Genomic DNA, 13,920 nt, shown 5'->3' on the forward strand with positions numbered 1-13,920 from the left:
ATGCTAAGCAGTTCCTTTAGGTTCTAAATAGAGGTGCACCAAAATGCAAATTTCAAAACCGAAACAAAACCAAAATAAAAAAAATATTTTAATTTTTTTACTTTACTTTTAGGGGCTTAGGGGAAATAGACCCCTGATACTTCCCTTTTCAATCTCTTTTTCTGTATCCCCTGTTATCAATGAACAGGAATCCTCTATACTGAGTGTTCCTGTTCATTTCTAACATGAGGACAGAGAGTGTTTACTATAACCACAATCATGAATGAACAGGAGGTGATGTAGATCCCTTCCCATTCATTCATAATTGAGGATATAGTAACCATACCATGTCCTCATATTATGTACACACACTCAGCGATCACTGATCGCTGAGTGTTTGTACTGCTCTCCTCTCTGACAGCTGTCACAGGAGGCTGAACGGGCGCTGCGGGAGAAGAGCTCATCCTCCTGTGACAGCGCGGGCTGTCTCCACCCACACTGCTTTCTTCTGATTTGTGACAGGAGGCTGAGCGGTGTGGGAGGAGAGACGCCGGCCGCTCACAGCGCTCTCCTCCCGCAGCGCTCGGCCGCCTGTCACAGTTTCTCTCCTCCCCGCTGGAACACAGAGCAGCGCCCAGCGGGGAGGAGAAAATACATGGATGCACTGCTTTATCGGCCAGAAAATGACACAATCGGCATTATGCCAAAAGAGCCATTTTCGGGCGATATGTTTCGGCGGCCGATATATCGGTGCATCCCTAGTTCCAGGGGTGCCCACAATTTTTAGTCTGGAGATCTACTTTTCAAATGACGACCTCAATGAGATCTACCAACGAAAAAACACCTGCGTTCAGGGGCGGGAGGGGGCATGGCTGTGCATTGAAGTCAATGGCACCGCAGCCACACCCCTCACCCACGATCGCACTATGGGTGCGGGGCCATTGACTTCAATACAACCCCACGCCCCTGAAAGCAGGGAGTCGGCAAGCTTGCATTCCAGTGCGTTCTAGAGGCGCTGGCGTCCTGTCCTCCTGTGGTGCTCGTGTGGCCAATGTTGCAGATGGGGAGAGGTATCCCGCCCCTTTCCGTCTGCGGCATCTAACACATTCAGCTGGCAGCCACACGAGCACCGCGGGAGCATAGACTTAGCCAGCTCCTTCTGCGCCCGAGGCAAGAAAAAAAACGTGCCCCCTCAACAGGTGTGTGACATCATCCAGCGCCCTGCCTCCAAGATTTTTTTTTCTTATTTCATTTTCTTATTATTATTTTTTTTACTGGGGGGGGTACCTATTCCTCTATTTGTTTTTCTGTAGCACAGAGGCTTCCCATTCATTCAGAAACTATTTTACTATCATCCAGTTTCTGAATGGGGAGGAGCCTCTGTACAGAGTGCTCCTCCCCATTCAGAAACTCATGAATGAACAAGAAGTTCACCGATATGTACCGATCCTCCGCCGCTTGCCATGCACACAGGGGGGCTCAGCTTCTTCTCTGGATCCCCGCTGCTCTCCTGAGCAGGGGCAGCGGTGGATCCGAGGAGAAGTAAAAGAAGCGATGCAGATCCTGGCTGAGCGCCTCTCTCTCCTCACTGCTCTGCCTTACTTCTGTGATAGCGCATCCCTCCTCTACCGCCACTCAACCCCCCCAGCGCTTTCTTCACTTCTCCTCGGATCCCCGTTGCATGCAGATGGGGGAGAGCAGCGGGGATCCAGAGAAGACCCAGGACATTGCAATCGACTGGTAGATTGTGATCGACCTTATGGGCACCCCTGTTCTAGACAATTCCTTCAGCTAGGTTATAGATATGTGGCTACATACAAAGAGATGGAGAAATGGTGATGCAGCTTTAGCACATTTCAGACAAAAGCACAGAAATCATATTTTATTACAGCCACTAAGGCATTTATGTTGTTTTTTGATTTGTTGCTGTTCTTTGATATTCTAAAATATTAACATTATGAAATCTATTTCCCAGTTGATTTTGCTGATTTAGTAACAAGTGAAATTAACTTTTCACCTGTTGTTACTGTGAAAGTGGTATGCCACAATTTCTACATGAGAAAGCTTGGTCAAGTTTGGCACTGCAATAGCTCCCACATCTTTACAGAGCAGCCTCCAAGGACATCTTAACAAATCCCATTGAAAGCGTATTTCCACTTTTGCAACTAACATGGAATAACACCTATTTTATATTTGTTACATGTTCCCATTCACATAACATAGGCAAAACAAATTATTCTTGCAGTTTAAATTACTTTTACTTAAGTTAGGATTCGAAGGGCTAACATTTCTTCTAGCTTTTATTTCTTTAAAATGTTAGGAGGGGCTGTGAGGAGTCTAAGGTGGCTTGTCCATTGTATGTTAAATGAAGCTTATCAGATAAACACAATCCCCATATTTTAGTCCCAGGTCTTTCTATAAGGGCAGACCACTGTGACGGGGCTGAGAAAAACCTGGAATCAGCCATTTACCTGCTTTAACAAAACATCTAAAAGGGAAAGAATTTATTTTAAAGTTATTTTTTAGTATGCTGTGTGAATAGCAACACATATAAAAGGGTTTTTCCCCTCAAATTTGACTGCAAAAGTGAAAATACACTAAGATTCTGAGAAAAGCTCCAGTCCATTACTCATGTGCTTAATTATACTTAATGCAATAGGAATTTACGTGGTTGCAATGCTTTTTATGGAATCAATAAATGACTACATGGCAGCATGGAAAGTGACCATGGGAGTTTCTCAGAATCTTGTAGTTTAAAATGCTACCACTAATCATTATTTATGATGTATTCATTAAATAGCCTGTAAATGAGCATTTGTGAGCAGGAAACTTTTGCTGCCTTGCTTTAGAACTTTTTTTTGTTTTCTACCTTTCGATAAAGTTGGAAGGTTTGAAAGGATTGGAATATTTGTCAGCTCTTTTTCATGGCCAGTGTCCCTGATAAGAATATTTACCATTGGGTAAACGGATGAGGGGTCCAAGGGGACAGGGGATGGCGCATACACCCTGTCCCCCCAATACCCAGACCTCAGTGTATGAGAGACTTTCTTACTAGATTAGCCTCTGAGGTGGGAAGTGGCAGTTCAATTTTCAGGTTAGAGAAAGGCATCCTTTCACCAAAGAGATTCTATTAAAGCACAGAAGTTTAAAGGGAATGTTACAGGCTATCACAGGTCAATGACCCGACACTACAGTGCTGTACCTCTCTATACATACACTGATAACAACTGCAATGGGATAAAACTTCAAATACGCCTTCTTTGGCTGTGCAATGTAGTAATCAGTGAGAACTAATTCCAGCAGAAAGGCTGTGGTAGGTTCCTAGCAGTGTCCTACAAAGGCTCAGGATTAACATTCTTTCCAATAGTCTATATAGCAAACATGAAATACCTCGTTAGGGCAGCCCTCTGGTTGTGGCAGTCTCCCACTGTTTTTCAGCAACTCGATCAAGTGAAACACAATCATCTGTCCCTGTTTATCATTTCCAATCAACCTCATAAATTCCTACAAATAACAAAAAATACGTCAGATTTGTGAAAAGCAAAATTATTGCAAGCATGTAAAAATGTCAATGTCACATAAAAAAAATATTGTAAGGTGCAATAAGAACTTAAAATACGTGCTCACTATAAAAGGGACATTTCGGTTCATTCTCAATCAAAGCACACTTGCCTCTTCTCCAAGCAGTCACAGCGTATATAATGTGAATTCATTTTTTTAACTGAATGTCTTTCAATGTAACTTTTTATATTGGCCACAAATCATGAGAAGATCAAATAGGGTAACTGTATGACACGCCAGCTCTACCTTTATATTACTCGTGTCATTGTCCACTCACTATATCCCAACCTTTTTTACACATCCCAGCTACCACAGGTTTTTTTTGCCTAACCCATCTCATCTAAAAATGTGGTGGCCATAGAGAGACAAATATGTCACCAAGAACAGGCAGCAGATGATTTGCCTATGCTTTTGCAGAATTTTGCCCTAATGCAGTCAATGTGTTGTGGAAGCGCTTACTGCAATCAATGCATGCCAGACTGAATTTACATCATGAAACTTTGACACAATGGATTTTAATTTTATACTGACCGAAGGTGGGCTCTTATTTTTTTCACTGTATGTAAACAGCTCATACAGGACAACCCCAAAACTCCACACATCCGAAGCCACAGAGAACTTGCTCTCAGTCAGACTTTCTGGGGCATACCTGCAATGAAAATGTATGAATGAAAATACATTGGAGCAGAGAAAAGAAGGGCTGCTGTGGTGTTTTGAAGTGAACAAGATAGTAAATCATAAAAGATGTAACATCCCATTCAGGACAGTTAAAGAAGTATTATACTCTCAAACCTTTTTCAATCATGAATCCAGATCAAACAAATATACATTGCCCAGCAAAGTATTTATTTACATACAGCCATCGTGTTTCCAAACATCTGGCTCCAACTGTCTTAGCTCGATTTCCCCGAACTTCCTGCCCAGTACGAGATCAAAAGGGACAAAGCAGTCTCCAGCAGCTCTCCATCTACTAGCCTGGTGAAGGAGGAGGAGGGAGGGGAATGGCTTGCCTTGTTATGTCTGTGTGTTTGTGGAGACCCTGCAAGGTAAAGGAGCCACCCTAAAGCAGGATATCAGGGCCAGTGCTCAGGGGGGCCAGTTAATTCTGCAGGGAACGAATACTTTTAAACATCAAGGAGAAGCAACCATTGTAAGTGATTTCATCAGCATTTAAAATAGCTTAAAAATATTTTCACTTTAACTCGTTGCCAATCGAAAAAGACCACAACTAAAAGTCACCTATGCTCATCTACTCTTGCGTGATGCAGCATTCGCAAACTCACTTGCCAGCACCAATATCTTCTGGGTTTGGCATCTTCGGCCATATTGACTGGCCATTGATTAATCCCAGAACAAAGACATGCCAAGAATGTACATAGAGCTGTGCATGCAGCTAAAGTAGTTTGCACGCAGGAAGGTAAGAAGCTTTCTAATTGCAAAGGAGACATGGGGAGTATTTATAAAACGGGGAATTTGACCTTTTAAACATTCACTGGTGGTGAATCAATCACTCGTTTAAAATACATGCACCTGGAAGAATTCCCTGAAGTGAATATTTGATGCATGTCAGATTCACTGCTTTATCAATATGCCCCATAGTATATCTCTTCTGCAATAAAAAGCCTTTCTGCTTGCAGACTTCCGCTTCAACAGGACTGGCTGAATGGCTTGTACAAATTCCCATATAAATGATACTGACTTTAACTGCAGTTTTGGTAATGTGGTTTCAATCACTCCACGCTGTTATGCTCTATAAAAATGTTCTACTGCAGACACACAGACACAGGTCACAACCTATTGATCCAAAATGCAGAAAAAGTAGGTGAAAACATTTACTTTTTATTGCTCTGTAATGCAGACTAAAAACAAATGCAGCAAGCACTTCTGCTGTCAGCTTGTTCTGTCCCTGTGTATAGTGCATACAAATCTGAAATGGGAAATCGTATGATACCCACTTGGCACAGACAGGTGAGCTACAGATGGATGGATTTGTGCTGCATTGGCAGAGGTTGGCATTGAGGGTGTACACTGGGTTTCGCTCTATTCACCCAGTCATGTCCAATCCAGAACCTTTAAACCAAGATCTTATACAGTGTATTTATTTCAGTTATACTTGGAATTACTTACAATCCTCAGTTGTATAGAAACATGTCATTGAAAGAAAAATAAGATCATCAACTAAACATAATTGCCAAGTTTACCTACCAGAAAATAGGGCTTTCACCAGGCTCTTTAACCTTGTAGTACTCTTTGTCTTGTGGTAGTACTTTTGTCAATCCAAAATCTCCAATCTTCACTCTGTTTTCATTTTCAACCAAAACGTTTCTAGTCGCCAAGTCTCTGTGTATATACCTTTTGACTGTAAGATATTCCATGCCCTGAAAAGTAATTGAAACAACCGTTTGCAACAAATGCCAGACTACATCATCTTTATAGCAGTTCATCTAAACTAAATAAAAAAGAACTATAAAATTTAAGGTTCAGTGACATTTTCCCTGAGATTTCAATGGTCATCTCTTAGCATGGCAGGAGAAGAAACAGCTCATTCCCCTGCCTGCCAATGCTAAATCATGGGCACCCTCTTTCACAATGTCTATCACCCCATTATGACCATATGCCATGTGTTACACAACACCACATCTGGCTACTTCTCTTCATGATAAGATTCAAGGCTGCTGCAGCCAGAGCAGAACTTTCACCAGGATTATGCTTCCACTCCTAAAGTAGCTCAACTTCCACGGATGTCATGAAGTTTGCTACAAGGACATCAAGAATGTGAGCTTAGTTATTGCAGGGTAGGAGGAATTATCCTATTATATGTGTGAAAGTATGTGTAGTTTATGAAATGGGCAGTCAGAGATCTAGTGTGCCTTGGCTACTTTCCCTAGGCATTTCAATAAACGATTGCTCCCAAATGTTGCGGCAGCCTGAAATGCAGCATATGTTCCAAGAGGCAGGGAGAGAGGACAGGCAGAATGAGATCAGTGAATGAGGCACACCAGCAGACAGAAATGTAAAGTTAGCGAAGATCAGAATAATAAGAAAAGCAAAGCAGATGTAAAAAAGGATGGCAGTGACAAGGTAGAACATCCACAATCAGGATTTATAACCATATCTATAGATGGCATTTGTTCACAGTAGGGCTGCAACTGAGGATTATTTTCTTAATTGGTTAGTTGGCCGATTATTTTTTCGATTAGTCAGATTAATTACAAGCAAAGTTTACTGCAGAATAAAACTGCTTGCACAATTGTTTGCAATCACACTGGAATGCACGGCATTGCAGTACCGCATGTTTCCGGTGCAGGTAATCGCGCTGCAGGTGGGAGGCGCGTTTGGGGTGCCACCGAAATAAATTGCAACCTTTTATTACTATTTTTTTTTCATAATTTTTACTTTTTAAATATATCTATATCTATATCTATATCTATATTTCCTGGCTCACCTCATGTCGGCATACTTATGGGTCAGCTCCGCCCCTCTGACCCCACAGGACCACCTTCCAAAAGTGAATAAAGGCCAGCCCCCCCCCTCATTCATACCTTTTCTCTTTTAACCTCGCTCCAGGCCACGACTTGATGTTAGAACCTCCCCACTATCCCAACCGGGTTCAGCCTCTCCCGGCCTGGAAGACCCCTCTATGGTAGTAAATCTCCTTAAGGAGGGGTTCCTATCATACAGGATCCGTATGGCAGAATACATATCTGTTCCTGGTGTCCAGGGGGAGCGGGTCTCATGTAGTCTTTATGCTTCAGGCTTTTTTCAGATCGTTCATCCGCAAACTGCACGTGCGCGGGCATCCGCGCGTCATGGTTTCCATGACAGCGGTGGGACACTGAGGGCCGCGATCTGCAGTATGGCACATGCGCTGGCGTCCGCTTGTCATGGTCGCCATAACAGCGTCGGGATGCTGGTGATTGGGGCGGGCTTGAGGAACGGGGCGTACGCACACCATGATTGCCATAGCGACTTACAGCTGTAGCTCTCCTCACCACTGCAACACAGTCTCCCCGCATGGAGGAGTGAACTATGGAACCCAGACCAACTAATCGATAATGACAATTGTTGTCAACTATTCTCATTATCAATGAATCGATTAGTGGGTTGCAGCCCTAATTCACAGAGCAAAGAAAAAAGCTCAGTCACAAGCCAAGTCAGCAGGACTTGGCCAAAATTCAACCAGTCTATGGCCAGCTTTAGTCTTTTTTGAGTAGTGGCAGTCATTAATATCAATGTTTTAAAAGCAAATGCGGTTAGGTGGGCTTATTGGTCATTATGCCTTGCGAAATATAGTATTTATAATGCCGATGCCTTGACCTGCAACATGAATGCAGATGATAAAATTTGACTTTCAGATCATCAGGCTTCTAAATCTGTGATAAAGCAAAGCAAGCACGCAGTTTCAGGTCAGTTCTACCTTGCATATCTGTGTGGAATACTGAAGAAGTTTTTTGAAATCCAGCCTTTCCTTGTGCTTTTGTAAGTAGTCTCTTAGACTTCCGTATGGCAAATACTCCATTATCAATCTAAGATTTCTACGACCTTGCAAAGACAAAAATGGTTATTCTCAGTTAAGGTTTCTAAAGAAAGATAACACAATCACATAGTGCAGTCAAAAGATAAGATTGCCAATTCAGGTTTCATGTTTTGACAACCGGTAAATAAGCCCCCCTCCTTTTGTTAGTGTTTTTCCTACAAGTCGATTCACTAAGCACTAGGCGTACTAGTATACATAGTATTCATTACTTCATCTTATCTAAATGTTCACTTCAAACGTATTGCATGGTTACGAATATGTTTTTGGTTTTTTTTTAGCTTTAAATTGCACACTGAATTATTAAAAGTGTTTCTTTCTTTCTTTCTCATGAATCATCACCGCCTCAAATGGCTCAATTTTCTCTTCTCCTTAAGATACCTCGTACAAGGTCACAATTATTGTCAGCTAGAAGGTAGAAGTATTTTAACATACTAAAACCTGTGCAATAATCATTGTAAATGGACTTTAACATACAACATACCCCTAAAACTAATAACATACCATGCATGCAGTACCTTTAGCTGATCTGCATGATAAAACCTTTAGTGAATTAAAAAAAAAAAAGAAGAATCGGTACAATTAGCTAAGAATGCATGGTAATGAATTGATGCTACACAGCTTTTGCTGCACTATTCAACTTCAATCCAGAGATTTCCCACCCAGTAATTTTTTTCTGCCACTAAATGTCTTTATTCTGATGGCCAAAATCATTTAACCTAATTCCTCTAAACCCAGGTTGTCAAGGACCGACCCCAGCCTGTGAAGGTCCAAAAAGCGTGGCAGCACAGTGATGACCTCAGTTCTCTGTCATTGTGCTCTTTCCTCCCATCAACATGCTCCTTGTCAGCACATACACTGATTGGCTCCTTGTACTGCTTCTTCCTCACACAAGCCCTCTATACAGGGGCTGCAAGAGGCTGATACCAAGTTAAATTCCAGTACTTGCACCGCTAGCATAAAAAAATACATTTAATGATGTATCAAGCTTAAAATAAAACTTAAAGTATATCAAATGTCAATGTATTTTTCATTATGTATAGATTAAAGAATGGGTAAACCACTGTCTTTTTTTGCCATCTATATCACATTAGGGAGCCTTCTCCTTACTTCCTGTACTGTACGAAACAATCCCTTGGCACGAGTGTCAATTGAAAGATGTCCCCTCTATTCCTGTTCTGGTGACAAATCAGATGTTTTCTTTCCCTCAGTTTTACAATGGTCATAAGTATAATTCGAGTAAATCTCCCTAGCAGGGGCACAGACAGAAATGAAAACCCGACAGGAGTTCTAACCCCTGCCTACTCTAACCAAAACAAAAAAAGTTTTGGTTTCGGATGCACTTTTATGCTTCATAAATAAATTAATCAACCTATTATTATTAGTGGATTCATCTACATTACTATCTGCCCGAGCAACATTATTCAACTACCGGTACACAAAAACTGTCTGTCCCCTCTAAAATGATATTCAAATCTGCTGTGTAATATAACCACTGAAGGACAAAAGTTTAAATTTATCTGGTTGCTGTAATGCAATACAGGCTGTATGAATTACACCAAATGGCTCAGTGTGCTCATTGAGGCCTGGTTCAAATCTGGGCAATTCATGCACAAACGCAAACCGCTAGCCGTTCGTGGCTAGCAATCCATGGGGTTGCGGAAAAAAAAAAAATCGCAAAGGGCATGAGCCTTTTTGCTGCGTGGATATGACCTCATTGAAATCAACGGGGACACGCGGCAACCGCGGCACACAACCGCCTGCAAACGCGTGGTTCTGGGCCGCGCGCTCCTGACCCGCAAAGATGTGAACCAGGGCTTAGTGAACAAATGCAATATTTTTAGAAGAAAAGCAGTGCAGTAGTGAAATTGTCGGGTTTTTTTAGGGCCTGTTCACACCAGTGTGGTGTGTTAATGGCAAGGTTCCATGCAATTAATGCACGCTATAGCACAACGCCCCTACTGTGAGTTACAGTGCGGGAGTTACGTTGCATTGCCATTCATTTGAAATGGCCCTCCAAAACACACCTCCAGCTGCAATGTGCTCAATCACAACGCAATTTGTGGTACCAAAATATTGTGTATTGTGGCTGCATACACGACTTTTTTTTAGCACAATATATAATATATCAATGGTCTATGTTCGATAGGTGGCTGACATGAAGTGCAAGGGAGAGAAACATGACTGCCAATTAATATATAGGCAACACCAAATTCTGACCTTCCTAGTATATAACCTTATCTTACCAGGTTTCAGAATTATAGCTAGAGGGTTCCACTCTTTTTAATTGACTTCTGCTGAAGGAGCCGAACACTCTAGTCAGAACAGTCACTGCAGCCAATCAGCCGCTGACAGAATACAATAGCCTGGCGGGGAAGGGGGATCCCCATCAAAGATGGAGGAACTCTAATTATATGGCCAGCCTATCTGTGTGAAAAGGGCTGCATTTGCCCACATGGCCTTACCTGCACTGTAACACACTCCCTTGTATCTGACAATGTTCTCATGTTGAAGGGATTTCAGAATCTCAATCTCTCTTTCAAAATCCCTCATGTATTCCTCAGTGCTATGCTGGAGCTTCTTAACAGCTACAACTTCACCAGTGTTGTCTTGTAGAGGGTCATAACGGCACAGTTCCACGCTTCCAAAGTTACCCTTCAATGAAGAAATACGTTTTACACAAAGTACAAGTTACAGATAATACTGGAGGAACGTTTCTAAAATATGTGCAAGACAAAGATGGAAACTGTGCAGTCCCTGGCTTTTCTTGTATTATTTAAAAAACATAACTGCCTACTTTTTAATATTCTGCAAAGTAAATCATTAGGTAAAGCTGGTATTGTTTTCTGGTAGCGAGTTTTTTTCAAATTAGAAGAGAAACGCATGCTGGTTGCTTAATTGGCTCCTCTCTAAATCGGCCCTAGTATGTGTGTGTGTGTGTATGTATGTATGTGAGGTAGGGACCTTAGAATGTAAGCTCCTTGAGGTCAGGGACTGATGTGAATGAATTTTATGTAAAGTGCTGTGTAAATTGGCAGTAATATATAAATACCTGCAATAATAAATAAATCAATAATAAAATAAGAGTTCATATTTTTCATTATTTTTAAGCATAAAGGATTGTTTGGAGAACATTTATACAAATTTGACGTAAAGTGACCCACATAAAGGGTACATACTGCATTTGAAGTTGGGAAACTGCTCTAAATGACCCAAAAACACACCGATCAGATATTTTCAAGGTAACCCACAAGCACGTACCTTGCCAAGTTGTTGCAAAAATTTAAGATGTCTTTCCTCAAAATGAGTTGGATCACGGTCTTCAAAGCCTCCAGAAAAGCCAAGGGCCCCGACTCTGAAGGTCGGTAGCAAGTCAGATTCTGCCAATAGTTCATAATCTGTGTACAGATAAAGCATGAAAATACTGAAAATCTGATTTATAGAAAATAAGGAAAATGATAAAAAATAAATGTTGATATAGTTCCACAACTTCCACTGTTTTTACACAGTATCTATATACCTGGAGTAAACAAGCTGTTTAATTCCCTTATAATAGCTCGAAACGAAGGCCGGAAATCTGGCTCATAGTCCATGCAGCTGTTTATTAAATTGGCAAGCTCAATCCACTTTGGTGTTGGAAGTTGGTGCCTATCTTCATAAAACTGCTGCTTCTAAATAAAAAACAAAACAAAAAAAACAATATATGAAATGACTCAAAAACATGAGAAGTATAATAAGAATCAACATTTGCCCACACATTCACATGCACTATTAGCAATAACATTAAAGGAGAACTATGGGGTCAGTGCTTTTCCCCATAGTTCTCCCCAGGGTCAAGGGAGGACACAAACTAGCTCCCTCCCCTGACCCAAAGCTCAGCACAGCTGGCTCTGCCTGCCCCCTCCCCCATCCGTTCCGCCAGTCAGCGCTGGTGGATCGGATAGGGGAGGGGGGATCCCTGTAGGGAGCCGTGACTGAGAGTCACGGCTCTCTGCAGGGACAGGATCGAGAAGTGAGCGAGCGAGGGTATGTGTTCGCTCACTTCCTTCACTTCCCGATCTATTGAGCCGACCTGTGACAGTTTCATTGTCACAGGTCGGCTCAAACAATGAGGCTGAGTGATTTTCACTCGCCTCATAGTTCTCCTTTAAAAAACACTTCCCAGATGACATTATAGGTCTACTGACCTCCATTCTATAACTGACTCTAGTGCTTCCTTTGCCATTATTTATTTTAATCAAACAATGCAATCCCCAGAACATTAATAAATGCAGCACCCTCTGCAAGTATCTCAAAGGTTGAACCCCTACTGCAGCTATTTTAAAAGTGTATGCTAAATATATCAATGAAAAGTTACATTTTTAGCAGGTTTTCTATTTAGATGTTATTGGTTACTGGTTGTAATATTAACCACTTGCTGACCGGTGTGTTTATACCCCTCTTCCTGTCCAGGCCATTTTCCAGTGTTCAGCGCTGCAGTACTTTGACTGACAGCAACGCTGTACTGAAATTAATTTTATACCATTTTTTGGGAAGATTTCTTTGGGTGGTATTTAATTACCACTACGGGTTTTTTTTTTAACTATATAATAAAAAAAGTACCAAACATTTTGAAAAAAAACCTGTTCTCCCTACGTTATGTTATAAAACATTTATTATTACCCAATTTTTTGGTAAAATATAAAAGACGGGGTCACGTCGGGTAAATAGACACCAAACATGTCAAGCTTTAAAATTGTGCGCACCCATTAAAATCGCAAAAAAACTACCATGCTCAAAATTGACCATAGGCGACGCTTTAAAAGCTTTTACCGCTCATCAGTTTAGTGTTATCAGTGATTGATGACCCTAGAATTATTGCTCTCACTGCGACGTTCGCGGCGATATGCAACATGTGCGGTGCAATGGATGTAATCGGCATTTTCGCACGTAGGCGGGCTTGACGCATGTTTGCGTGTGCATGTGGGGGCGGGGGACCTACATTTTTTTTTTTATTGCTTTGATATGTGATTTTTAATTTTTTTGTAACAAATTTTTTTAAACCTTTTTTTTTTCCACTGAACTTTATTGCTATCACATAGGGAGCAAACAAGCAAACGGGATGGGACGTTTAAAAACGCCCACCAGCCCTCAAGAAGCCGCTGTCCGGCCGTTTAATTACAACGGCCGGGCAGCAGGTAGTTAAAGTAGTTTTTAATAACACTGAAATCTTGCAGATTTTTTTTTTATGTCTGTGTCATTCGGGGAGAATCTCTTTACTTACCTTGTAGTCACAAGAACAAGATATACGAGGAAATCTCTTTACCATGGATCAAAGCAACAATAAAATCCTGACAACCTGCATTTCCCCACTCTAGCCAAAACTTATAAAAAAAAAAGGTTTTGGCTGAGCCCCACTTAATCTCTCACAGTGCGTGACAGTTTTAGCAACTGTAAGATGTGACCTTAGGTGACTTTAGTTGAGGCTTAGTAAATTACTATTCTAAATAGAGTAACCCAACCTTTAGCACACTGTTGAACTTTTACTGCCAAGAATTCTCTGGTTAATTTTGTTGACTGAAATTTGAATATTGAAATAAGCATAAAGTGTCAGTGTGAGCAGGGGCGTATCAGCCGCGAGGCAAACAAGGCGTTTGCCTGGAGCGGCAGATTCCCTGAGAGCGGCACTTGCTGTGGTTCTCTCCCCTTGATAAATGTATTCATCAAGGGAAGAGAACCAGAGGCTATAGTAGCGGCGGGGCCGGGGACGAGGACGGCGGCTTGCGGCGGTGTCCAGCAGGCAGCGGCGCTTTGAGAGGACGAGGACGGCGGGTTGCGGCGGTGTCCAGCTGGCAGCGGCGCTTTGA

General features: G+C 41.8%; 1 protein-coding gene across 1 annotated transcript in view; it reads right to left on the reverse strand.

The window, feature by feature from the left end:
* The window catches only part of JAK2 (Janus kinase 2), a 96,856-nt gene that overhangs the window by 4,613 nt on the left and 78,323 nt on the right, over window positions 1–13,920 (reverse strand). The window contains exons 16-22 of the mRNA XM_018570263.1: window positions 11,595–11,745; window positions 11,336–11,472; window positions 10,540–10,729; window positions 7,958–8,082; window positions 5,746–5,918; window positions 4,072–4,189; window positions 3,370–3,483 (exon numbers count right to left, since the gene is read on the reverse strand). Coding sequence (XP_018425765.1) covers window positions 3,370–3,483; window positions 4,072–4,189; window positions 5,746–5,918; window positions 7,958–8,082; window positions 10,540–10,729; window positions 11,336–11,472; window positions 11,595–11,745 — 1,008 coding nt within the window. The remainder of the gene's footprint in view (window positions 1–3,369; window positions 3,484–4,071; window positions 4,190–5,745; window positions 5,919–7,957; window positions 8,083–10,539; window positions 10,730–11,335; window positions 11,473–11,594; window positions 11,746–13,920) is intronic.

This window comes from Nanorana parkeri, unplaced genomic scaffold (genome assembly GCF_000935625.1).
Source record: "Nanorana parkeri isolate BGI_ZX_2015 unplaced genomic scaffold, ASM93562v1 scaffold1489, whole genome shotgun sequence".
Classification (NCBI taxonomy): Eukaryota; Metazoa; Chordata; class Amphibia; order Anura; family Dicroglossidae; genus Nanorana; species Nanorana parkeri.